Here is a 24,941-nt window from a genome sequence, read left to right as displayed (position 1 = left end):
TTACTACTTAAATTCTGGCTTGCGCACTTTCCGATGTAATGTTAATGTCAGATATATTGGCTGCTTTTCTCTTGCTCCTGGTTTCTCTGAGACACAGCAAGGCTGATCGTAGGATGGCAATTAATAATAATAATAATAATAATAAAAGCTTTATTTATACTGGAGATATCTATCACGTTGGTCTTAACAAGATGTCCAGTATATAAAATTTAGAATATTATTCTAAATTACATTTCACTGAAAACTAATTAAAAATATTAAGAACCACTAAAAACTATTAACAACACTAAAAAAAATCCACTTAGTTACACTGTACATTTATGAATACTAATGTCACTGTCTCTCAGTTGTTGAAAAAGATTAAATTTAAACATATCAGAAATCATGGCTCGAACAGGTCCAGCGCTGGACAGCACGCTTCGTAATAAGAACGTACAGGAAAGAGGAGGGATGCGTAACCAACGCGCTAAAGCAACTAAATTGGCCAACTCTCGAAAAAAGAAGACAAGTAGCTAGACGAACACTAATGTACAAATGTGTTACCAACCAGGCCGCCATTGATATCCCCTGCTATGTACATCATCAGTCTTCCCTAAAAACCAGAGTATCTCATCCACTGAATTTTACTCCACTTCAGCCATCCCGTGATACGTACTAATACAGCTTCTGGCCGAGAACTATCATTGACCGAAATAGCCTGCCATTTGATTATTTAACAATGGATTCAACTGCAAAATTTAAAGCCACCATCTCGGACTACATATTTTCAGTGTGATGTTTACCCCTTTCGATTTATTGAATTTTTATTTTAATAATTCCTAGAAGTTGCACTTTAGTTATTAGCTAGGAGCTTGCGAATATGTCTCTTGCATATATTGCAAGATGGTATATGTAAATGTAAATAGTTCACTTTTATGTAAGACAGCGCCTGTAGCAGATAAAACAATCGAGGTTAAATTAAATGTCTATCCTACCTCCTTATCTATCGATGTGCAATGAGCAAAAGCACAGGCATTTGCCAAAGAAACATAGCCCCATAAATCTTTATCTGCAATAGTTTATTACAAACTCAGCATAGTAGACGCCGCCTTATTTTATCTACAGTTTATTAACCCTTGGTGTTCACTTGGTGTTCAGGATTTCTGTTCATTTACATGCGGGCAGCCTTATATCTTGCCACTTTATTATAAACAAGGTGGTTAATGACAATAAACCAATTCCGATATATAAAGTTTATAATTGGCTGCGGGGCTTGGGGGAATAAAACAAAAGAAATGTATTACTCATTGCTGCGCTTCAATATGATTTCTTTGGAGTCTCGGAGCCAAGTATCAATTTTAATATATTTAAAATGATCTATTCCACCTCTAACAACCTTCAAGTTAATTGAGAAAAACAGTAAAGAGTATCAGTAATCGGCGACATTTTACTCTCTCGCACTACTTTAGAATTCATATCTTCGAGTTTCGAGGCTTGTGATCAATGCCTTCTTTGGCTGATAAACAATTTACGTAATATAGCTTCCCAGACTCAATAGTCGCGGTGTGTTTTCCTTGAGGTGAGTCTGTAAATGTTGAAGAGACTGCCTCCCGCAGTCTTAAATGCCAGGGTGCCCATAACAATCATGGTGATGTATGCACACACTAGTGATGCCACATACTGCTGTTTACCATTTAGAAGAGTCTGTTATAAAATAAACAAACAAAACACAAAACACAACAATTAGTCACAGTTAATTCACAGTTCGGAAAATGCAAACTGATGCGGTTACTGTATTTTCCAGCGGGTAAGCAGCACTATGAAAAATATAAATTGGAGCAAAGTTAGGGTGCAGCTATGCATGCCTGGGTACAGGTATTTTGACACTATAGAAAAAGAACATTATGAAAAGACTGTGGAATATTTCCGTTGTATTAATCAATCAATCACTTTTAAATCTTGAAAGATTATTTTCTCTAACCTTTTCAACTTTTCAACAAGCTGCCTCCTCCCTTAGGGAACTAAGGGGGCAGCTATGAACAGGCTACGAACTATCTTTAGTCCAAAAACTATGCGGTGGGTCCAAGTTAGGAAATCCTTGGACTATGAAAAGACCGTCTTTAAATTAATAAACCGACAAGGTTTAAAGTGATTTGTTGAAAACTAACGAAGATACATTTTAAAGCTCATTAAAGTCGCAAAATTTGAAACACTTTTGTATGGTAGGGGGCACAAACTAGCCCTCCAACATTCAAACTTCTGTTAATTTTCCTGTGCGGAGATATATCTTCGCACGCTTAAGACGTATCACTTTCAAACTTGGCGACGGATTTTCTCTGACTGGTACATGATGTCAAAAGTTAAAAAGAAGTGGAAGGGTCTATTATTCAGGTTAATTTTCTTTCTAACGAGGCAGACTGCATTAAAACTGAGTTAATACGAAGTGCTGCTGTGCAATTTGTTTGAGTAAATGTTGTACATTTTACAAGACATTTTACTAGTCAACACTAACATTGACATACATGGTCCGTTCTCAAAGTTTGAAACCTTTTTGGGAGAAAGAGCTGACAAAACTAAAAGGGAAAAAGTGGTCTCAATGCATTATACTACGTACCATTAACGACACCAAGAGATGACTAGCTACAACTAAGAAAACACTGAACCACTTCTTTTCATCCCAGGCATGAAACCAGACGACTCCCCAGAACGTGTTTAAAAGGACAAAGCAAGATGTTAAGAAAGCTGAAGGAATAAAATAAACATTTCATTGAAGAACATTCCAGATGAAAGCATATTTATGGTGTTAAGAATCCAGCGGACGTTTAAGTACGATTATATAAACCCGTTTAGATTTGGATGTACGTGCTTAAATGCACAAATATAATAAGTGACACCAAAAATCTGGAAAAAAATTCACAAAACTCATTTTACGAAACACTCTTAGGTGAATACAACTGTGACATTGGGTAGCATGATAAAGGGACTAAGATCCTGTACATAAACTATATATTTATAAATTTAAGACGATAGTGCGCACGCTTTTATAGGCGGGGTAGTGTGTTTGCGTGAGAGTAAATGTAAACGCAGTTGAGGCATCACCGCGTTTTGTTGTGCACGTACTGATTACACCAACAATATTTTGAAAAGAGAAATTGAGCTTAAAACCCTACTACTTCTTTGAGGTTTGAAACCAACAAAAGACGTAACAAAAAAGCTGTACCCAAGTTTTTTTGCTTAACCTGACATTATAAGTGACATACATCTGTATTTTGCTGGCATCCTTTTTGCAAAACAAGGACTGACAACACGTACAAAACTTTGTGTAAAAATGCGTCTTTGTCGAGTTTGTCAAGGTATCAGGGTGTCCAGCGGCATCGTTGCTCAAAAAAATAGGAAACTGATAGGAAACCCAGGATTGAGAAAATAGGAAAAATAGGAAACTTTGTATTAAAAAAAAATAGGAGAAAAATAGGAAAATCAACAGTACTTTTGTCAACAAAGATAGCCTCCCTGCACCTCATCAGGGTTATTGCTGCCAAGCCACCAGGCTTCGCCGGAGACTAATTCAGATCGCGTACGTGACCAGCCTGGGTTGCCTATGCCCACAACATCTATGGTCGAGTTCCAGGAATTGCTTGAAAAATTGTGAGAAACGTATCGCCTCAATTCACGGGAATTTTCTTACCTTCACTTGCATTCATACTATACGCTTGCAAAAATGTGGTTTTCTATTTGAAACGGGATTTCTCCTAGTATTTAAGTTTTTCACTTCACACTTTATATTTGTGTTCTGAGCGTTCTCTTGTTTTCTTTCCGAATCGATTGACTGCGAATGAAAGAGCCTTGATTTCGAGGGCCATACTTGAAATCGAGGAAAATGTGGTGATATACGTACATACACACATAATTACATCCAAAAATCTCAAATGAGGCTGGCTTTGGGCACAGGCAACCCAGGCTGGTTGCATCGAAGCAATAGTTTATATTCCATTTTCAGTTTTTGTGACAAATTTTCGCTTCACCAGGTAAAAAATAGGAAAAATAGGAGGTTTTAGTTTAAAAATAGGAGAAAATAGAAATAGGCTCAAAAAATGGGAAAAATAGGAACTGGACACCCTGACTGTCTAAACTGATTTGTTTACCAAAGTTAAAACACTTACCAGAGACAATAAGGAAATTCTGAGGGTCACCATGTAAACCTAAAGTTCCTGGGCCAGTTATATCTGCTAGTACATTGACCATGGCAAAGAGACCACTTATTATGCCATAACCTAAACCAGAAACTAAAAGAAGAATCACATCATTATTCAAAGGTTCAGCGGAAATGAGGCAGAGACAAGCTTTCTGTAACCTGGGCACCAAAAGCAAAAACTAGCTCAGTAATAGTCAGATACAAAATCTGTCAGGTTTATACAAATGAAGGGTCTCTGTGAACAGTATAGCCATAATCTTTGTGTTTTCTCATAAGAAAATGAAAAAGTTGAAAGAGCTGGCTAACTTGTGCAATTTGTTCAGTGTCAACTCTTTTGAAGCAATATCTAAGCATTCTAAGGTGATAAGAGCCATCAAAAACTGCAAAATTGATGAGTAGCAAAAATGTTATCGGGCCACACACTCATTGTGAAATTTTCAGTTCTAAAAAGCAGAGTTTTTTGAAGGTAATAATAATAATAATAGGGAAAGTTCATTTAATATGACAAGGGGGGGGGATGAAGATATTGAGGGGGGGCTCCGAAAATTTTTAGACACCCGAAGGGGGGGCTCTAAAAAAATTGTTGCGCTAGGAGGGGGGGCTCTGAAAATTTGTATACTTCAAAACCAACACATGACATCATCATACAGATCGGATGGTTTTCAACTCAACAATTTAATGACCTGTGCAACTCAGCTATATCACGTGGTTTACAGATAGTCTCAGTAATTATTACACTCTTGTTCATCCCAAAAATGCTTTAGAAAATTGTATCACAACTGTATCTCAAGTTTGTCATAGTATAAACCATTGAAGACAATAACGGTAAATATATTTAATACAGTCTAGCGATCTTTTTTCAGGGGAGCAAAGGAATTGAAGGAGGAGGGGGGGGGGGGGGGCTCTGAAATTTTTTCGACTACCAAGGAGGGGGCTCCTAAAAAATTGAACCGCTAGCGAGGGGGACTGCTAAAATTTCAAGCTTCGAGTTTCAATATCTTCATCCCCCCCCCTTGTCATATTAAATGAACTTTCCCATAGTAATAATAATAATGGCAACAACCCTGGGGAAGCCAGCAGTTGAGAAAATCTGCTGCAACCAATCAGTCAGAATTAAACATGTCAGTGGTTGACTGTTATTATGTAAGAACAATGGTCAATGGCCAACAAACATTTTCTTGCAAGGACAGATATGTCAGCAAGGTTTGAACTGTGTAAAAGCTAGCCATGTTGGTGAAAGTAGGTTCTTCAGAGCAGAGAAAACCAAAATAACCCAGAGTGCATGTCACCTAGAACTTGCAATAGTCACATGATTTGAGGTCCCATGCCCAATGAATGACCAATAAGAGGCTATCAGTGATCAGACGAAGAACATGCATTTACTACACTGGTTACTCAAGGCCCAAGGCCCACTTTAAAAAACCACCTCAATAGTTTGATCAACCTCAATATACTGGAGAGAGAACTTCTGGGGATTGTGCCATGAATCACACTAGGTCCCCCCCAGGGAAGATAAGTCAACAATCAAGCCCCACTTTCTTTTACAAGAGGGGACTAACTGCTTTGAGTAGACGTCTTGTCTGCTCATTTCCTGCCAAATAAAACTAGTGCTGATTTATACTAAAGGAAGAAATTATTTGAAATTTGAATTGAAGTTTTCTTTACTGTACATTTGTGAGATCCATAGCATTTAATGGAGCTGAAAATAATACTATTATGTACACAATTTAGGAATGTTACAGATGAATAGTCAGTGTTCAACTGGTAATTCAAAGCGTGGTTAGTATAATGCAATGCAAGTGAAATCATCCTCTACAAAAATTTTCATTTCAGCCCAAGACCTTTAAAGAGTACCAGCACAATACTAACCGTATGCAATTCTGTGCTTCCTTAGAGGGTCTGATTGATGATTGATTATTGAAAGAAGACCTTCATCTGCTTTCCTGAACAAGAAGATCGTTAATACATCTGTAAGTGCTTACTACAGTGGAACAAACACTATTCTCTTTAAAACTCATTCAACAAGGATTGGGACAGTTTAACACTTGTCAAGAAACTTAAGTTCGATATCACTCACATTCTGTTTGACTGTTGAAAAAAATTGTGTGGTAAGACATTTTCATGGGACTTTATTTTATTTGCGAATATCCATTGTCGTCCTTTCTTTGTCAGGAAAGAGATGTAGAATCAACTGCTGAGAACAAGGAAAAGGAGTCCACCACCAGAAACTGGCTTATTCACATATGTGTATGCTGTACAGTATTACTGTAAAATAGTTACAGAGCAAACCAATGGGGAAAAAGTACTGGATTGAAATTCTTCATGACAAAACAAGTCCACATGCAAATTTTTAGCAACAATTATTTTTGGACTAAATTATCACTCATGCCATTTTTGCACATGGTCCTTCAATTCTTTATGGCTACTGGCTGTAACAATTTCTAGAACTGTCACAAATTGATGCACAGTTTGTTTAGATAAAAATGATTAGAGGTGGATGTCTGTGACAGATGTGATAATCAGCATGCCACACGACAGAAAATATATGTACATTATAAGGCCTTTGTGAAATTCAAGCCCAAAGGGTATTTGGTTCATAATCTGTACTGTCTTATGGCTTTCTCAACACATTTCCTAACCAACAAGGTGTATAGACCTGGGCCGAGTTGTTCAAAGCTGGGTTAAGATAACCCTGGGTTAGTGCAAGATTTGAATAATTCAGATTTGAAAGCTTAAAAAGCATTTCAGTTTTAATTCTTTTTGTCTACAAGTTGATGATTGGAAGCTCTAAAAATAACAGAGAAAATTATCCGAGAAAATGCTTTTCAACACAAGAAAAAGAAACCATGGTTAAATTTAACCCTGGGTTAAGTGCGAATCAGCCTTTGAACAACTGGGCCCAGGTGTTAAAAGCTTCAAGAAAATTCTCTAGGATTGACATGATGAAAGCTTGCACAAATGATTTGACGTTTTAGATTAAGAGCACAAGCTGTGACAACTACATCAGAAAAAACATTAATTTGTTCCTCAATCAAACATCACTGATGCATTTGAAACAACCTTCTCATTCTCACCTCATTATTTTATAGAAAGCCAGTCTAAAGAGTTCCTGAAAAATGACTGAAAATGCAATACCAAAGGCTAGATGTTTCTTAAGTGGTGATACCACAGTCCACCAGATTGAAGATAGCAACAAGGATAGTAACCAAAAAAATGCACTGTAAAGAATAAATAATTAATTAAATTAATAAACCAATGAGAACAGAATTCTATCACAAATGTCTTTTCAGAACAGAAAATAATAATAATCAGCTACAGCAGAAGCTCATTAAGGAGACACCTTAGTGACCAGGAAAATTGTCTCCATGATAGTTAACTCTGCAAATGAGTGGGGGCCTTGGTTGGAAGTGCCCATACAAGCACTTTTAGGATTGCTTGTGGGGAAGCAAAAGCAAAAAATCAGGAAACTCAGTGCCATACAATATACTTCTCCTGGAAAGGTATAGGAAACTGGCATTGATCAGGCAAATTAAGTTTTGTTCAGGCAAGTGAATTGAATTTTGGGTAAAACAACCTCAGTGGAACCTCTCTTTTTAAACAACTCCATGTAGGGGACACAAACTAAGGTCACAAAAACATACATGCACATGGGGTTTTCACTAAGGGTTTTCACTAAGAATTCTAGTAACAGGAGAAAGATGTAACTTTACAGGAGAATATTGTGAAAGAGGCTCCAGGTCTGAATTATGTGGCTGTGCTAGTGTTACGCAGAAAACAAGACACATTTTGTAAAAATAACAGCAACCTGGAAATGATTGGTCCATGATCTTGGATGTCAAGTCCACTGTTCAAAGAAATTATCAATTTTAACACAGGTGTGTATTTTAAGCTATGCTGAAAAGTTTCAGGATTTTCAAGAGATTTATTTTTGGTCTACAAGGCTCGAGTATACTTATTATACTAGCTAATAACAAGTCCCACTAAAGCACAATACACACTGGTAATATTGTGATTAATGGTGGACCATTAGAGGGGGAGGAAGTGGAATCCTCTCCCCCATAAAAATAAAATAAAAAAATCATTCAATGTAAAATCTTTCAGAAAAAAAAATTCAATGACCACCCCCTGCTGACCCACTAGTGCAATGACTCCCCTACAAATGTTTCAACCAGTGATTGAAACATGCATTGCATGACAAGCTAGTCATGACTTAAAGGTCTTTTGTCTACCAGAAGCACGTCTATTGTTATTTTCAGTGCATTTTTCCTAGACATCTCGACCAAAGGTTTGACTCTTTTTTTTGGAAGTAGCGTTATTACAATGCATCTGTCAACACTGAGTCAGCGCTAATAAAAACTGAATTTTTCTGCATCTGGCGATCCTCACTCACTTAAAAAGGGCAAAAAAATTTTTTAAAAAAACAGAAAAATAGAAAAACAAACAATCGACCTCAACATAGTACCCTCTTTTGTGGTTCAATTTTATCCTTGGTTCAAATTTCATTTTCTTTTGTTTCAAACTCAAAATCAAACTCAAAATGGCACCGCAGAAATACATTTTTGAAGGCGCGATACAGTATTTTGCTGGTCAGCGTCATCACCTTTTAAAATTCAAAACACCGGTAACTTTGAATTGGTTTTCAACGCGAGTGCGGTAGGCAATAAAAAACCCCAAAAACTTAGAGCAAAAACTGAAAACTTAATCTTGAAACTTCACCTCTCGTTTCCTTCCTCCTTTTCATGCATTATATATTGTGCCAAAGACAAACTGTGCTTGCACAGTGAGTGAATTTTTTGAAAGTATGCGGCGCGATAGTCTTTGTGACACGATGATCAATGTTGTGTGCTAAGGCCAAAAACAAGCACATTTCCAAAGGCCGTAGCTGTGCCCTGTTAAAGACATACCAACCTTCAAGTATGCAGAGCTGGTGAGCTGGAGCCATTTGAAATGGTTTGCCAGCATCACTTTGATTTGATACGAAGACAAGATGACCGCAGGTGTTCTTGCCCTTCAACTTGGTGACACACTGCGAAGTTGTATGTTCATATCATCCCGTGCAAGTTCTTTCAAACTCTATATAAAGCTGGTGCATTGCTGCCGAATTACACGTTGGTGTAATAAGTGCCGAAATGAAGCGCCAAAGATGTCAAACAGCTGGCCAAAAGTGAGAAAAAACCGAAAAGATCGTGACAAAAAAGCGTAAACAAGATCACAAGGAGGTAAGTTTTTGAATGACCATTTTTTTCGTTTGATTCTGTACTGAAAGAAATCTGTAATGAAACCTTAATTCTGGTTTATGTACAAAGGATAAGTATTTCAATGCATTATTTTTTTTCTTTTCAGGAATTATTTTTTCTATATAATATTGATAATACAAAGTTTGAAAATTATTTACAAAGTTGTTTTAAAATTCTTTTTGTGTTATCAGAGTTTAAAATAATTATTTTTATCCATTGTTATGAATGCAGTAAACATTTAAAGTGAGCATGTAGATATTTCTTATTGACACAAGCTAATGGTCTGGGACAGGATTATTCACATAAATTACCAATAATAAGAGTTGTTAGTTTTGTGAGAACCTAGGGAATTTTGTTGCAAAAAAATTAAATGCCTCTGTAATTTCCATTAAGGCTGTCCACTCATTTGTGCCTGAAGTGATATGAAGCAGAGAAGGCTGATGGTCCTCTGGTTATGAATACAGTGGCAACCAAGAGGTTTCTTTCGAGTGAATGTTTTATTAAAAATAACATAAGATGCTGAATTGCAAAAAAGTCAACAAAATAAATAAAAGAAAGGTGGTAAAAAAGCATAGTAAATGACCATCTGAAGGAGGAAACAAAGTTGTCTGTATGGAACAAACTAATAATTATTATGCACCAGAACCACAAACAACAGTATGCCCATTTAATTCCACGATAAAACCGACCTCAACGTGTGATAAATGCATCTAAGCGAAGCAGTGAAGGATGACAAAGGACAAAAAAGATCGAACGAACTCAAATACCGCTGACCAGGTGCTGTGATGTCACAAAACGTATTTCTGCAGTGCCACTCAAAATTACATATCAAAATTGTACCCCCCATAGGCAATAACAATTTTTAAAATGCGCACCCCTCCCTCCAACACCTTCTAGACCAAGTCCCTTCTTCCATTTCTGGGCACTGATTTCATAAGCTATAAGATACTGGTAGTCAGCAGCATAGTATAAGATTCTGAAGGTTGCCCGGTTGTGCTTGTGTATGTGCAGAATTGCAAGAGAGCTTAACCTCTCGTCTCTCATGGTCCCTCGCAAAGGACTTTGCAGTCTCTTCATACCGCTGAAGCTACGCTCAACTGTGCGTGTTGACAAAAGATAAGTCAACAAAGTTACATGGAGAGCTACATATACTCCGGGATAGAATTGGAGTTGGTTTGGTCAAAAGTCTCAACCAGGGTCTGTGGCTTCACATTCGGAGCCATTTCATTCCACTTAATGAGTAAAAGGATTAAGGAAATCCTAACACAAAACATCAGTATAATGCGATATATTTATCCCGATTTAATAATAAAAATGCTTTCAGGAAATAAAAAAAATCTATATATTTTCATGTGTGCACATAAACGCTACATTCCTGGTAGTAGAATAACTGATAGATACGGGTAACATTATGTTGCTGCCAAAGAACCGCCGAAGCGAATTTTTTTGTCTACTTTTGAAGGAAACATGGATTTGCTTCAATCATAACTTACAAAGAAGACCAGTCCTGTGTCTTAATATTTCGACCCCCTCACATTTTGTGCATTTTCAAAATTGACCCCCAAAAATCAAGCCTCTTAGAAAATTGTACCCCCCTCCTTGTCTGTAATCTAGAAACTGTTCGTAGGTGATTGGATGATAACGCGCGAAAATTAACGTGGAACCCTAACCGTAGTCCATAACAAAGCAAGGACATAAAGAAATCTCAGCTTAAACTGAACTTACCTTGCAATCAAAACGATAACCTGTTCGGCATCCTTGGCCACAGTGAGGGAAAATAACGCCAATGCCGGTCCAAAGGCTATGAAAGCGCATCCGAAGAAAACCATGAGAGTCATCTTTATTCAAATTCAAAAGGAAAGGTTTTTTTCTGTTTAATAAGTGAAAAGAAAAGTATGAGCTTAATTGGACGAAAAATCTTCCGCCATGTTGCGATGAATGAGGCCATGACGTCAGATGACGTAGCCAATCGATATATTTTCGCTAGGTAATCGGAGAAACCCGATGATAAGTCGCATGAAATGTAAATAAACATAATAGGAGGAAAGTAGACAAAGGAGCGTTGCCGGTACGGGGCTTTCTGTTATGTTCTTTGGCTCAAGTGCCTCTGTATCATGGAATTTAAAAACCACGAACATTGTAGCAACTGCATAAAGCTGTACTGTAACCAACCAAATGGCTGCAAGATGACTCAATGCGTGTTCGGTTGTGGCATTCAATTGCATGCCTGTAAAATGGAAGATCACAAGAATGTATGCCAGAAATGTCGAATTCCTTGTATAAATTCAATCTATGGTTGTCCAGCTGTAATCACTAGAGAAAGTTTAAGGACTCATCTACGACGTTGCCCTGCCAGTGTAATATTTTGCACAATGGAATGGAATCGCTATCCAGTTTATTCAAAGTCGCGCTTGAGTTGGGTTCCTTTTTTTCAACCGAATCCAGTTCTAGTTAAAGGCCATTTAGATGTAGAGCTGGCCTTTAGGGATCAAAGAATACTTCGTGACGTGTTTAGACGTCGTTGCAAGAAAGGAAAAGCCAAAGTGGATCTACTTAGAACGTCTGGTGGATCTTTGACGACCTCGCCGAATCAACATGGCAATGGCCCCCAACCTGCGGCAACTAGGAAATTGGCGATGGCTTTAGCGCTGTCTTCGTTAGAAAATAAACTACGAAAAAAACGTGATGGTGGACAATATTCAGGAGAAGAGGTCGAAAGTGAATTTTTCTCCGAACTTGAAACTGACTACGAAGAGGAAAGTTCTTGTGACGGTGGACATGAGATTAAACTTCACAGGCTACCCAAGGTCCAAGATAATGAGCCTGACTTTGATGGAGATAGAGAGCCACCTTTTGGCTCCCACACTGGCAATAATATACCACCCCCTCCAAATCACTTGCCAGTCTATCTTGACCAACCACTTGGACTGAATGTTGTCGTGGAAACCTTACCCAAGTTTCAAAAGCAATTTCCAATGTATTCCATACCTTGCAGTCAAGTGTTTCGTCGAGATGAATACAGTGGGCATTTTAAAAATGTCCACAGTGATATTCAGGGGGGACTTAATGGCTGGTTAGAGCACCGCTGCCCACTGGCACAGTATGGCTGCACCTTTGTTCGGTATAGGCTTCTCCCTCACAGTCAAAATGGAGCAGTTATTTTTAATCAGGAACTTGGAAGCTTTGGCATTAAACCATGTGGACATTTCAGTGGAGTTGAAAAATGCACAAGTCCTTCCACAGTTACTGCTCAAGGTGATACTACACAGATATCTGCCAAATCCAACATGGACCTTCTCACTTCTTTACCTTTTGAGATCCTGGAGAAGATAGCAAGTTACTTGGATGGGTTTAGTCTGTGCAACTTTTCTCGGACTTGTAAGCTTGTCAGAGAAATTTGTAGAAGTGTGCTGGAAACAAAGGGAATGGTCCTGTTCGAATGGGAAAAGAGAATTTATGACAGTGGCAGCTGGTGTTGGAGGATAAGGCAAAAGGTTTGTATCAATATATTTTAGTATTTACCAAATCAGTGAATAGCAATTTTTGCACATTTTGATTGACTCCCGTAACTCTGAATATCCTTGGCTATTCACCATTTTGCAACCAGAGCCAAGATCAAGATGGTGTCTCGTATTGAGACATTTTCGGAAGGCGAAATTTGAGCGATAAATGAAGCAGTCATACAATTTTAAACAAATAAACACCAAGAAAGCGACAAACTTTGACTTGTCCTTGGTTACTGGTAGATAGAGAAATACTTTCATGCTGAATTTGCAACAAAATCGTATCAATGCACTTGAAAAAATCCTCGAAATGTTTGTAAATTGTAAACAAAGTTCCTACTAAGATGGTTTTGGTTACGAAAAGTTACTTTTTTCATTTTTATCTAGCTGATTTGGTAAATACTAAAACAACTATCCCCCTCAAGGTCAGTGAACAGTGGTAGATGTATACCTTGACGCTTTGTGTCTCAGTATATAACCACCGCTATTCACCTACCCTTCTGGAGATAGTTGTATATCACATGTATTTCTAGCTATTGGTGATTAATACCTTTCATTCATTGGAACTTTCTTTCATGGATTACAGTGGTCACTTTTTTAGTAATGGTTCATAACTGAATTGTTTCTCATGACATTTTTGCAATACAGGTACTATGGCTCTTTATGATTTAAGAGCCTTACATCTTAAAAGTTGTAAGCCCACTACTGATAAAAGCTTCACCCAAAAAGGATACATGTAACAGTCAACTGTATCCCGATTGGGATACATTTGATTTTAGTCAAGGCCACGTGACCAAGAATCAAAAAATGGCAGTCCCTGTTGAGTTGAGCGAAAGTCTACATGTAGGAATATAACAATGAACATTATTATACACCCTGTACAGTGTAATTACCTAGAATGTCTTATTCTTACCCTTGGTGCAGAAAACATTGGTTGCTTATGGGAGGTGGTCATCTTCAAGGACAATCATGAAATTGAATCAAATTGGAAAGACTCCACATGTTGTATCTAGTTTCAATGCATTATCTTATTGACTCATGGTCAATAATCAAGCAAAAAAAATGGGCACTGTTTTTTATTACAGAGATGGTATTTCTCCACATCATTCTCACCAGTTGACAAGTGGGTTCATTCCAACTCCCCATTCATGGCAGCACACTTGGAAGAATGCAAGTACTTTGATCACAGTGTTCCTTCAGAAGAGTTTAGTTACTGTTTTATCGTTCAATCCTGTGATGCAAGCAGTACATGTAATGGGGACGGCAATGGTGAAAACAGTGAAATAGGTCTTGAATATGCACTAGCGCATGGGGATGAGGAGGCTGATCAAATAGGATTGGAATGTCAAATGAGTGAAGAGAGCCTAAGTGATAGTGAAAAATCAGTAGATTCTGATTGTCAGTTGCTAGAAGGGGAAAATTAGGGTTATAATAATTAAATTATCAAGAGCTGACTTGCTGGTTTTTTCATGCAAAAAATGGACTATTTGGCAAAATTAGGTAAAAATAGGTTTATAATAAGCCACACCCACTAAATATTTCACACATTATAACAAGCAATGAATGCTAACTTTTTTTCCCTCCGGTATATGTTTTTGTACAGTTATTAAACCTAAAGTTATCATTAGTCAGCTTTTCTAGAGGCCATTTTTTTTAAATCTGTCTGTAGTTGGGTATTGCTGGTTTGCACTGTCATGCCGTCAAAAGTAGAAATAGAAACCACTTATTTGATAGATAAAGTCCAGAATCTGAGAAATGAAAGAGCCTTGCCAAGGTTAAGGTTTGTGTGATTTTTCATAAGCAAAGAAGTAAGCTTTTGAGTGTTATACCTTTAGGTTAGGGTTAGGGTTAGGGTCAGGACTACGTTCAGCTGGACAATCAAACTCAACCTACTTTTGAAATGACTCCTGGGTTCAAACCTTTCTTAAACCTTTCAAGTTACGAGCAATGCATTGCATAACTAATTTATTCCATAGTACTCAACATTACAATATAGTTAAAAATAGGAAGCCTTGGCATCACAGGTAACTCTAAGAAAGTCTCTTTTAATATTACATATAGTCTGTACTAACATCTTTGTGCATTATAGCATATTACTTTTTTAACTATGACTAACTTCTAAGGAATCTGAATGGTAATTTAAAACTCAGATTTTATGGTGTTGTTTTAATGCAAAGTTGCTTCTGGAAATTTTGGTACAATGAAGTTTTGCCTGTTGCCATCTGCACACTCTATTTTTCATTGGTGTAACAGGTTTCTATCTTTCTGATGGGAATATTCTCTATGGCATGGGTAATACCTAATTTACAGTGCTTTGTATACCGATGCCATATTGGTGTAATATGATGGCCAAAAATCTACAGAAACACCTGTCAATGAGTGTTTAGGGTGCTTCAAAAACTGGTGTCCTTTCCCCCTGACTAAGATTTTATATTAGGGACAATAATGGGCATCAACCGTTCTTTAAGAGATGTGGTTTTAAGTGTTTCAGTTCAAAGAACTGTTTTGTTTTGTGAATTTGTATACAAATAAAAGAGAATACCATAAGGACGAAATTGAAATAAGAAATTTCTAGAAAATTGTTTTTTTGGACATTTTTTATTTTTGGTTTGATTTCCCATATGGTTATCAAAGTGGGGGAAGACGGGGGAGGGGGGGGAGGTGTTGGACTCACTTACCGTGGGCTATCAATATCTGCCTTTTTAAAACACTACCCTAGAGAATACCATATATGGAAAGTGGCTGCTCAGCAAAGCATGGCAGGTTATTTTGGAATGCAAAAACAGTCGATAAGAAAAGCTGAGTGCACTGAGTCAATGTTAACGAAGGGAAAAAAAAAACAGAAAGAAAGAAGCAATCAGACATGAAGCCTAAAACAGGAGCTAAAAATTTCAAGATTCCTTGAAAGAAAGTTTTCTGTGCACAATACAGGGTACATAATGTAGACAACAATGTCAATTTTGTACTGTTCCATATAAAGAAATTATCCTGCTCTTACTGATAAAGGAATTAGTTGTTTTGGTTTTAAATTGCAGAGGAAACTTGTTCGAATGAAAGGTTGTATGCTTTATATACAGCTATTGCATTATTTTGGAATTGAAACTCTTATCCCCAAGGACAATAACCAACAAAAAGAGGTCCAAATCTTTTTTTTGCAAAGTGGTTTTGCTTCAAAAGAGTAAATTTATCACTGGACGAACGAATGAAAATTAAAAAGGAGGTAATACTTTTTTTACAAGAAGTATTGTTCATCTCTTAGTAAGAGATGAGTCACTTTCTAACCTTCATGACAGCTTTCCAAACCATCCAGTCTTTTACAATATGAAGAACCCCGAAAATTTGTTAAAATGTGATTGTTTAGGTGTTACCCCCTTGTGAAATTAAAACCTCGGAAGAATTTGTAAGTCTTGAGTTCTAATTTTTATGACATCAGATGCAATCCAGCAACACTGTTGTTTGATATGGGTTTATTGTACAGACAATCGGCAAAAGTAACTGTGGAAGAGATGTTCCTAACAGTAATACGTAACCATGTGAATATGCACCTTAGTAGACTGGCAGAATTAGGGCATGTGAGGCAGCTAAGGGAGCAGTGGGTTAACACTTAATTTCCTTTCTAAGATTTCACAAGGTTTTACTCGGTCAACAGGACGATGTCTTTATCCTAAGTAAGTTGTACTCAAGGCTTATTAATATTCATAACACAGTTTTGTCATATTTTTATAACAAGGGTGTAATCAAGTAAATACCTAAACAGTTTTTCCTTCCAAGGATCCTCAAGATGCCAACGAGTCTGTCTGAAGACATAGTTTTTTTATATGACCCAACCAGAGGGTGTGGTTTCTTGGGAAGTTATTAATGAAAAGGCAAAAAGGGTTGAGTTGAATTGCCAATGAAGACAGTTTTAAGTTTTTAGTTTATCCAGATGATGTGATATTACTTGAATTACACCATTGTTTGATTTCAAGAGAAGAACTATTAATATGAATTATTTTGATTTTAACAGCTACAGAATGTTATTTTTAGTGGTTTAAAATATATTTGATATTTATTCATTGTCACTTGAGGAATCAAATATTATTGAAATTATGTATTTTCAGTGGAGAATTCAAGGTAGAATATAGTAACGTATTTAAAGAAAAAAGAGAATATTACCTGAATAATTAATTATTTTAGTATTGTCATTAAACGTTTGCTGAAGGCATCCTAGTTCTTTGGTGTTCTGTTTCCTAGTTGGTAATTGTAGGCTGTGGAATTAATTCTTGGCTAGTTGAGCCTAGGTATCGTCTAGGTTTTTCCATTGGTAGGGGAGACTAGACATCGATGAAAAAAACAACGGTGCGGACGTTTATGTTGAGAGCTCCCTGACGGTGCACAATCCTTTGTTCTTCGTTGGCAAATTGTGACAGAATGAGGTAATGCAACTTTTTTTATTGGTTAATATGATCTAAATGATAGGAATGCTATTGAACGTTGTGTATCGTCCAATCCACAAAAACATATAACAAAGGAGTCTGACGGGCTACTTCATAACAATTTTAGCGCCAGTTTGCGTTGTAGGGGACCCCAGTTAGGCGAGGTAACACGCTTAGGTGGGGTAACCCGCCTGTCCATATAATCTCTCATTTTAATTTGATCACGTTTACATGGGAGGTGGGGTGACCTGCCACATGTTATCACACCTATCTGGGGTCCCCCTTAAACAGGCATTTACTCTCAGTTTGCCAACCGGAGAGTGTGCCATAGTGACTAGGCTTGGTTCAAAGTTGTAGTTTATTTTGGTCGGTTAACACTCGATGGGGGTAGTACTGAACACTTAACGGTACACATAATTATTTCTTCACTTTATTCAAGTAAAAAATGCTGAACACTTAAATATTCAATCTAAAGGCATCGTTTGATTTTCAGCACATGTTGTGTTACTAATACACTGTGAATTAATACTGAATAAAAGTTTTAACTTCCTGCAATCTTTTTTTGACGGAGTTGTGTCAGTGATATGATCTGATGATAGAATCATATTGGGATGTCGTATTTTTTAACCAATAATTGATTCATTTAGCTTTCAATATTTGACATATAGTTTCCAAGACTTGTGTTGTTAAGCTTAAGTTTATGTTAATCAGTTTTTCGGGAATCTCGCCAGAGTACAACAGATGACCCCGAGGACAATAAAAGAGCTGTAGACGTTAATAAAGCAAATAAGTAATGAAAATACTTAATGGATTAAGGCTCCTTCCGGCTTCACTTTGGTCATGTGTCGGTGTTGTCCCGGGTGTGCGCTTCTTCTTCTCGAATGCCGTCTTTTCAAATATTTTCCCTTCTACTTTGGTTGTCCAGATATTTGTTGTTATCAGTGCTATAATAAAGGTAACCGCACATTTCAGTCTCAATCTCTTTGACCTCATGTAGTCCGTCGAGACGAGCAAAGATGTCTTTCTGGGAGAACTCGAGGCTCGTCTTCATTCCAAGTGTCTTTTTGGGTTTTATTTAGTCTAGCTTTGAGTTCTGCGACTTGGACGATGACGGAATCTAACCGGGGTATCTACGTTGGTCGACGGTGAGTCGATTGAATTCCTAAACGTTCTTTCTGGCAGCTACAAAGTCCCAAAGTGCTTGTAGCAGCCTTCGCGGTACGAGTTTCAGGCATAGTTAATTTGGTTTAACTCATAAATGACAAGTAACAAGAAAATTGAGTGGGAAAAAAACGAGATTCACTCAGTAATTGAAGAAATTAACACCGAGCAAAGAATGTACGACCGTGCGCCACTATTAATGAGCCAGACAATAGAAACGTGGTAGTGGTGGAAGGAAAACAATAGAAACGTGGTGGTGGTGGTAGGAAAACGATAGAAACGTGGTAGTGGTGGAAGGAAAACAATAGAAACGTGGTGGTGGTGGAAGGAAAACTAGAAACGTGGTGGTGGTGGAAGGAAAACTAGAAACGTGGTGGTGGTGGAAGGAAAACTAGAAACGTGGTAGTGGTGGAAGGAAAACAATAGAAACGTGGTAGTGGTGGAAGGAAAACGATAGAAACGTGGTGGTGGTGGAAGGAAGACAATAGAAACGTGGTAGTGGTGGAAGGAAAACGATAGAAACGTGGTGGTGGTGGAAGGAAAACAATAGAAACGTGGTGGTGGTGGAAGGAAAACGATAGAAACGTGGTAGTGGTGGAAGGAAAACGATAGAAACGTGGTGGTGGTGGAAGGAAAACTAGAAACGTGGTAGTGGTGGAAGGAAAACAATAGAAACGTGGTAGTGGTGGAAGGAAAACAATACAAACGTGGTGGTGGTGGAAGGAAAACGATAGATATGAGGTGGGAGTGGATGGAAAACAATAGAAATGTGCTGGTGGTGGTAGGAAAACAATAGGAATGCGGTGATGGTGGTAGTGGAGGGAAAACAAAAGAAATGTGGTGGTGGTGGTGGAACGAAAGTGAAAATTTGTTTTTCGTGGTATGAAGAGCTAGTTTGACTTCGTCCTCACTAAATATGCACGATTTCAAAAGAGTCAGTGAACCGGACTTGGAACAATTGTTGGGCATTGAAAGGGGCAGGCAATATAAATTACATAATTACGTTACGACTCAGTGATCTTTTAGTCACAGGCGAGTTAGCTCTTATTCCTTCCATAGAAAAAATTCCTACTCTAACTTCCAGTTCGGGCAAGTCTTTGGTTCTGCTACATTAGAAATACAAAAAGGGAAGATAATGAGAATCCACCGCATTTTATTTATGAAGTAAAGACAAAAGGCTATGATGTCATTGGCGTTCAAAGGGGGTTAATTATGTCCCTACATTACTACTGGGCATGTTTTTAAAAAAGCATGAAAATTGGTAATGGAATTTGGGGTTGTTGTAAATCAAAATATGAAGGGAACAATTAGTAGACAAACACTAGATAGAACACCACCACTTATCCTTACTTTATTATTCATTTAACTCCATTTTCCCCATAAAAAGCCACACTGCTGCCTTTTACGCGGAAAAAATATTTCAAGTTGGTAACTTTAAATCTCCAAGGAACTGACGAAAGCTTTTCAAATCACTAATTTACTTTTTTTTTCGTGTTTCAGTGTTCCTACCAACGGCGTAGCTCCAGCTCATCATTTGGCCACCAATTAATATTACTGCGGAGAAAGCTGCAGAATGAATGTAAAATGTGTGAAATGCAAATTTTGGTGCAATAACTTAAATCTGCTTATATGACCGTGGGAATTGTGAAAATGAGATTGACCGTTACATGTTCGAATATGAATTCGTTCAACGTTTTTGTGCTAGGAAAAGTGAAAGTACTGTGGAAAGTTGGACCAAAAAATCAAAATAACAAAAAGCCTTGTATTTTCAAACAGGTTTCGATATCAAAGTTTGACCCACAATGGACCCATTCGGTTAGCTCAATGTTGAACCCAATTCAAACCTCCCGGGGTTAAGATTCTCTGTGTATTGTATTTGCATTATAATGTGGCATTCACATTTAAATGATATGGAAATTCCTGAAACAAAACGTTTATTCCCAAAGGGTTTGAATTGGGTACAACATGAGTTGGCCGAACAGGTCTATTAACTTTCAATTTACACACAATGTAAAATGTTTTTAATTTGGCATTAGTTATCATTGAAGTTGCAAAGCTTGTTATGCAGTGATCCACAGTATCTGCAAGTGCATCTTCACTCAGAAGATCCACGTGACTTGAATGCTCTTGTACGCAGACACACGCCCCGCTTAAGACTAAGACTTTAAAAGTTAGACCTGCAGGGCCTTGGTACAATGACAAGGCCGCTAAACGCTTGAGACGTAAGGCTAAGAGAACCTGGAGGACAGTAACAGATCTCTGTCTGACTTGAATCTTTTCAAGTCTTACAGAAACTGCGTGACGTACCTCATGAACTAGGCCAGACAGGCGTTTTACACTAACTTTATTGATGAGGATAGCACTGACCATAAAAGGTTATTCTGAGCTCCTTGCAACTCCTTGCTAAGAAAGAGGAGCTGTCGTTTCCTAATTATCATGGCAAATCAAAACTAGTCAATGACATCGGCGGTTTTTTTGTTCGCAAGATAGATAGACTGCTGCAGACATCGATCCAAGAGTGCGCAATGCGCTACCTAACGGCGTCTCTGCGCTTATCCGTAAGTCCGTTAAGAAGTCCTGTCCGTTGGACTCTGGTTGTTGGCTGCCTTGACGTGCTGTTGCCTGTTATTTCACGAATTATAAATCTTTCGCTATCCAGCGGCCATTTCTCTGACGAATGGAAAGAAGCTCTGGTTATTCCGATCCTAAAGAAACCTGGCTTAGACCCGACGCAGATGAATAACCTCCTCCCTGTCGGCAACTTGCACTTTATATCAAAACTAACAAAGCGTGCTGTTTTCGACCAAATTCACAGTCATATGAGTCGATTTGCCCTTTATCTAAACCCTACAATCCTCCTACCGAAAGGGTCACAACACAGATACCAGGTCCAGAATGACATTCTTATGAACATGAATTGCAAGCATGTATCCCTTCTAGTTCTAGATTTGAGCACAGCCGTCGACACTGTTGACGGCATTATTCTGTTTGCTCGTCTTAAGTCAAGTATCGGCATTAATTGAACCGCCCTGAACTGGTCGTCTTATCTTAACAACAGGTCGCAATGAGTCTCGCTAAATGGCTGCACATCTGAAAGTTTTAGGCTTCCTTATAGCGTTCTACAAGTACCGTGTTTGGGGCCGTTGTTATTTACCACTTACTCTAGCAAACTCTTTGAAGTCATCAAATACCATCTACGGATAAGCTTAAACTTAATGACGACAAAACTAAGTTCAGCAAATTCCAGAGTAAATATTGTTAGCCTTACCGTAGAGGGCATTCACGTCGCTCCTGTTCATTTATTTTATTACTTAAATAAATTAATTTATTCAAGTAACTCACAAAACCTTATACAACGTGAACAAAAGTTGTTAATTAAATTATAAAATTAAAGTGACAAGGAAGCCTAAGGAAGCTTGAAGCTTATATTAATAGGCTTCCTTCAACTGCCTAATGAACTAAATTCATGGCTGAGTGCAGAGTGAGCAAGATCAGAAAATTAAGCGACAGATGGGCTATCAGTGAGATAATTCTTTACATTTTTTTAAAAAACAAATATAGAAGGAGAGCTAATTAGTGAAATAGGCAACGAATTCCAGGTTTTAGGTCCTCGGCAAAGGATACTAAATTGATCAGTTTATATTTGTTCTACAAAAATGAGGTCTATACTGAGAGGCTAGTCGAGTTTCGTATTGATGGACTTGATTACTACTTAATAAGAACAAGTCACCAAAACTACGAGGCAAAAGACAATGGTGATAAGAATACATAAAAGTAGCGACAGAAAATGAATTAATGCTAAATATGTCAAGGACTTTAAGCTGGCTAAATAAAGGGGCAACTGTGGCAAGAATGTAGGGACATGGTTCGATTATAATTTGAAGCTCCAGGAACAGATCCACAAAACTTGCAAATCTGGGTTTTTCCATTCATACAATATCCGGCGTATCCGAAAGTATGTTTCAGGAATCTGCACGCTCTTTGGTCCATGCTTTGATCATAGGTCGTATAGATTACTTTAAGAGCCTTCTATCTGTTCATCTACTTTACCTGCAACGCTTGCAGAATGCAGCTGCTCGGCTTATGTCTAATGTTCCTCGCTTCAGTCACATAACACCAGTACTATGTTCGTTACATCGGCTTCCTGTAAAATTTCGTATAGATTTAAAATACTTCTTACTTTTAAAGCCATCTACGATCGGTCATGCGCCTGGTTACTTCATTGACCTGACTGCTATAACAGAACAGCCGCGCTATAATCTCCGTCCAGCTAGCGGTCTTACCTTAGAATACAGGGTTTATTCTAGCGCGCTGCCTTGCGGGATTTCCGCAATTTGGAAAAAAAAATGCCGCATAAAATTTACGTTGCTGCGCCAAAAAAAAAAAATAGACCCAAGGATAAGTAGTATTGTTTTTTTTTTCCAAATAAAGTATTCGAAAACATCACTGACAACACTGATTTGACGGCCTCCCTATGAACTTACTTTGAACTTTTGTAACCTTTTACTGTCTCAATTACCTTTCTTTTCTTCGTTTGAGTCATAGGGCCATTTATACGAGGAAAAATAAGACGCGTGTTACATAGGACTCGTCTTAAATAAGACGCGAACTTTCCGTATAAACGGCACATTTCGTCTAAAATAAGACGCGACTTAGCTAAGACGTGTCTTATTTTAGAACAGCCCTTAACACCTGTTCTTAGATAAGACGCGTCTTAGCTAAGACGAGAAAAACTTCGTATAAATGACCTTCGCGTCTTACATAAGACGCGAACGCATAGTACGCATGCGTTAATTTTTTGGCACGCCACGCTGGATTGCCTTTGCTACGGACAACATTCACATGAAATCTAGTCAAGAACAGAAATAAGACGCGAACCATTTATACGAGTTGTTCTCGTCTTAGATAAGACATGCTTGTATAAATGGTAGAGTTTGCGTCTTATTTAAGGCGCGTCTTATTTTTCCTCGTATAAATGGCCCTATTATTATTTCACTAGACAAACATCCGAGATTCTGCAGTAATTCGAGCAAAGGCTTCATGTTCAGTTGCCCAAAATGTTCCAAAATGGCGGCAAAAGTCAACAAACGTTAGTTTTCGCATGGAACAGTCTGTACCAATAAGCTCAAATACCTTTTGGGGCATCCTCGGAGACCCAGGGGCAGTTATCGACCCCACTAACTGCCCCTGGGTCTCCGAGGATGCTTTTGGGGAACCCCCTTTCTTGAAAAGGGCCCACTAAATCAGAAGGGGACCCATTTGACCCTCACTGGCCAATTTCTAGAATAAACTCTGAAATATCCTAGTTTAAACTGAAAAATGCTTTAGGAGATCGGGCTTTTTTGTCTGCGGCCCCTAACTTAAGGAACAATCTACCCCTTCACACCCGTCTTGAGGACAATTTTAAACGTTTTTAATCTTTATTTAAAACGCATCGTTTTAGACTAGCGTTTGAAATGTTATGTTTTTAACCCACCTTGTAATATAGTGGCCAAAGAGTTTAATGAATTCTTTAACTCTATCGGTCAAAACGCAGTTGAAAAAATTTACTCGTTGGCAAATGAATGCAGCTACGACCTCACACAATCATGTTTTGTGCCAAGATGCTATCTCTCTCACAACAATTTTCATTTAGACGCGTCAATTGTGATGAAGTCCAAAAGGTAATTACATGCCAAGTGACAAAGCCCCGGGGATTGACAAAATTAGCATTCGAGTGATCAAGCATAGCCTTCCTGCTATTTTGCCGTCCGTGACGTCCATAATCAACGAGTCCCTCGCAAGTAATACCTTTCCAATTGAGTGGAAAACAGCTGAAGTGATCCCCGTGTTGAAAGACGGCGATCACGAAAAGCCAAATAACTACCGGCCTATATCCCTATTACCTGTTCTTTCAAAACTATGACAGCGTATCGCTTTAAATCAGCTTATGCCCTACTTGGTGGAGAACGATCGTCTCTCCGCTCATCAAAGTGGTAATAAAAAGTGGCATTCCACCAAGACTTCACTGATCTACACTTCTGATCGCATTCTCACCGCAATTGACCAAAAGAAAACATCAGCTGTAGTTCTCCTTGATATGAGCAGAGCATTCGACAGTGTCAACCACGATATTCTGCTTAAAAAATTACAAGATATTGGCTTGTCACCCTCTACCATCCTGTGGTTCAAGAGCTACTTGTCAAACAGGTACCAAGCTGTGCGTATAAATACTGCTCTTTCCGAACCCCTGCTAATGAGGTACGGTGTTCCCCAAGGAAGCATCCTCGGTCCTTTGCTCTTCACGGCTTACAACAATGACTTGCCATCAATCCCACAACACTGTTCCACGGACTGCTACGTTGATGACAATAAATTACTTATGTCATTCCAAGTGCAGGACTGTGAACCGACTATGGCCGCGATGAACGATGATCTTATTAAACTACGTAATTGGTGTTTTAATAATAGCCTA

At 38.1% G+C, this 24,941-nt stretch overlaps 2 protein-coding genes across 2 annotated transcripts; one reads left to right on the top strand and one right to left on the bottom strand.

The window, feature by feature from the left end:
• Positions 1–1,041: 1,041 nt before the first annotated feature.
• On the bottom strand, positions 1,042–11,363 carry LOC140929149 (gamma-secretase subunit Aph-1-like). Its single transcript, XM_073379022.1, has 6 exons — positions 11,134–11,363; positions 7,246–7,389; positions 6,041–6,114; positions 4,140–4,262; positions 2,594–2,721; positions 1,042–1,683 (listed from the first exon to the last, which is right to left on the bottom strand). The coding sequence occupies exons 1-6, from the start codon at positions 11,244–11,246 to the stop codon at positions 1,531–1,533; spliced, it is 735 nt and encodes a 244-aa protein (XP_073235123.1). The 5' UTR covers positions 11,247–11,363; the 3' UTR covers positions 1,042–1,530.
• A 43-nt stretch (positions 11,364–11,406) lies between these two features.
• Positions 11,407–14,737, top strand: LOC140929148 (F-box only protein 30-like). The gene is made up of 2 exons (XM_073379021.1): positions 11,407–12,902; positions 13,997–14,737. Exons 1-2 carry the CDS (start codon positions 11,523–11,525, stop codon positions 14,333–14,335), a joined length of 1,719 nt encoding a protein of 572 aa, XP_073235122.1. The 5' UTR covers positions 11,407–11,522; the 3' UTR covers positions 14,336–14,737.
• The last annotated feature ends 10,204 nt before the right edge of the window (positions 14,738–24,941 follow it).

The sequence above is a fragment of the Porites lutea genome, chromosome 2 (genome assembly GCF_958299795.1).
Source record: "Porites lutea chromosome 2, jaPorLute2.1, whole genome shotgun sequence".
NCBI lineage: Eukaryota > Metazoa > Cnidaria > Anthozoa > Scleractinia > Poritidae > Porites > Porites lutea.
The sequence above is the reverse complement of the archived record's forward strand: the minus strand, read 5'-3'. Positions and strand labels throughout refer to the sequence as shown.

Bases quoted from the DNA above. Each gene is read 5' to 3' on its own strand.
- LOC140929149 (XM_073379022.1), bottom strand. From the start codon at position 11,246: ATGACTCTCATGGTTTTCTTCGGATGCGCTTTCATAGCCTTTGGACCG. The intron at 4,263-6,040 runs GTTAGTATTGTG...TTCTTCTTTTAG, and splicing joins GAAGCACAGAATTGCATACG to TTTCTGGTTTAGGTTATGGC. The intron at 1,684-2,593 runs GTACGTAGTATA...ATTTTATAACAG, and splicing joins ATCTCTTGGTGTCGTTAATG to ACTCTTCTAAATGGTAAACA.
- LOC140929148 (XM_073379021.1), top strand. From the start codon at position 11,523: ATGGAATTTAAAAACCACGAACATTGTAGCAACTGCATAAAGCTGTAC. The intron at 12,903-13,996 runs GTTTGTATCAAT...TTTTTATTACAG, and splicing joins GTTGGAGGATAAGGCAAAAG to AGATGGTATTTCTCCACATC.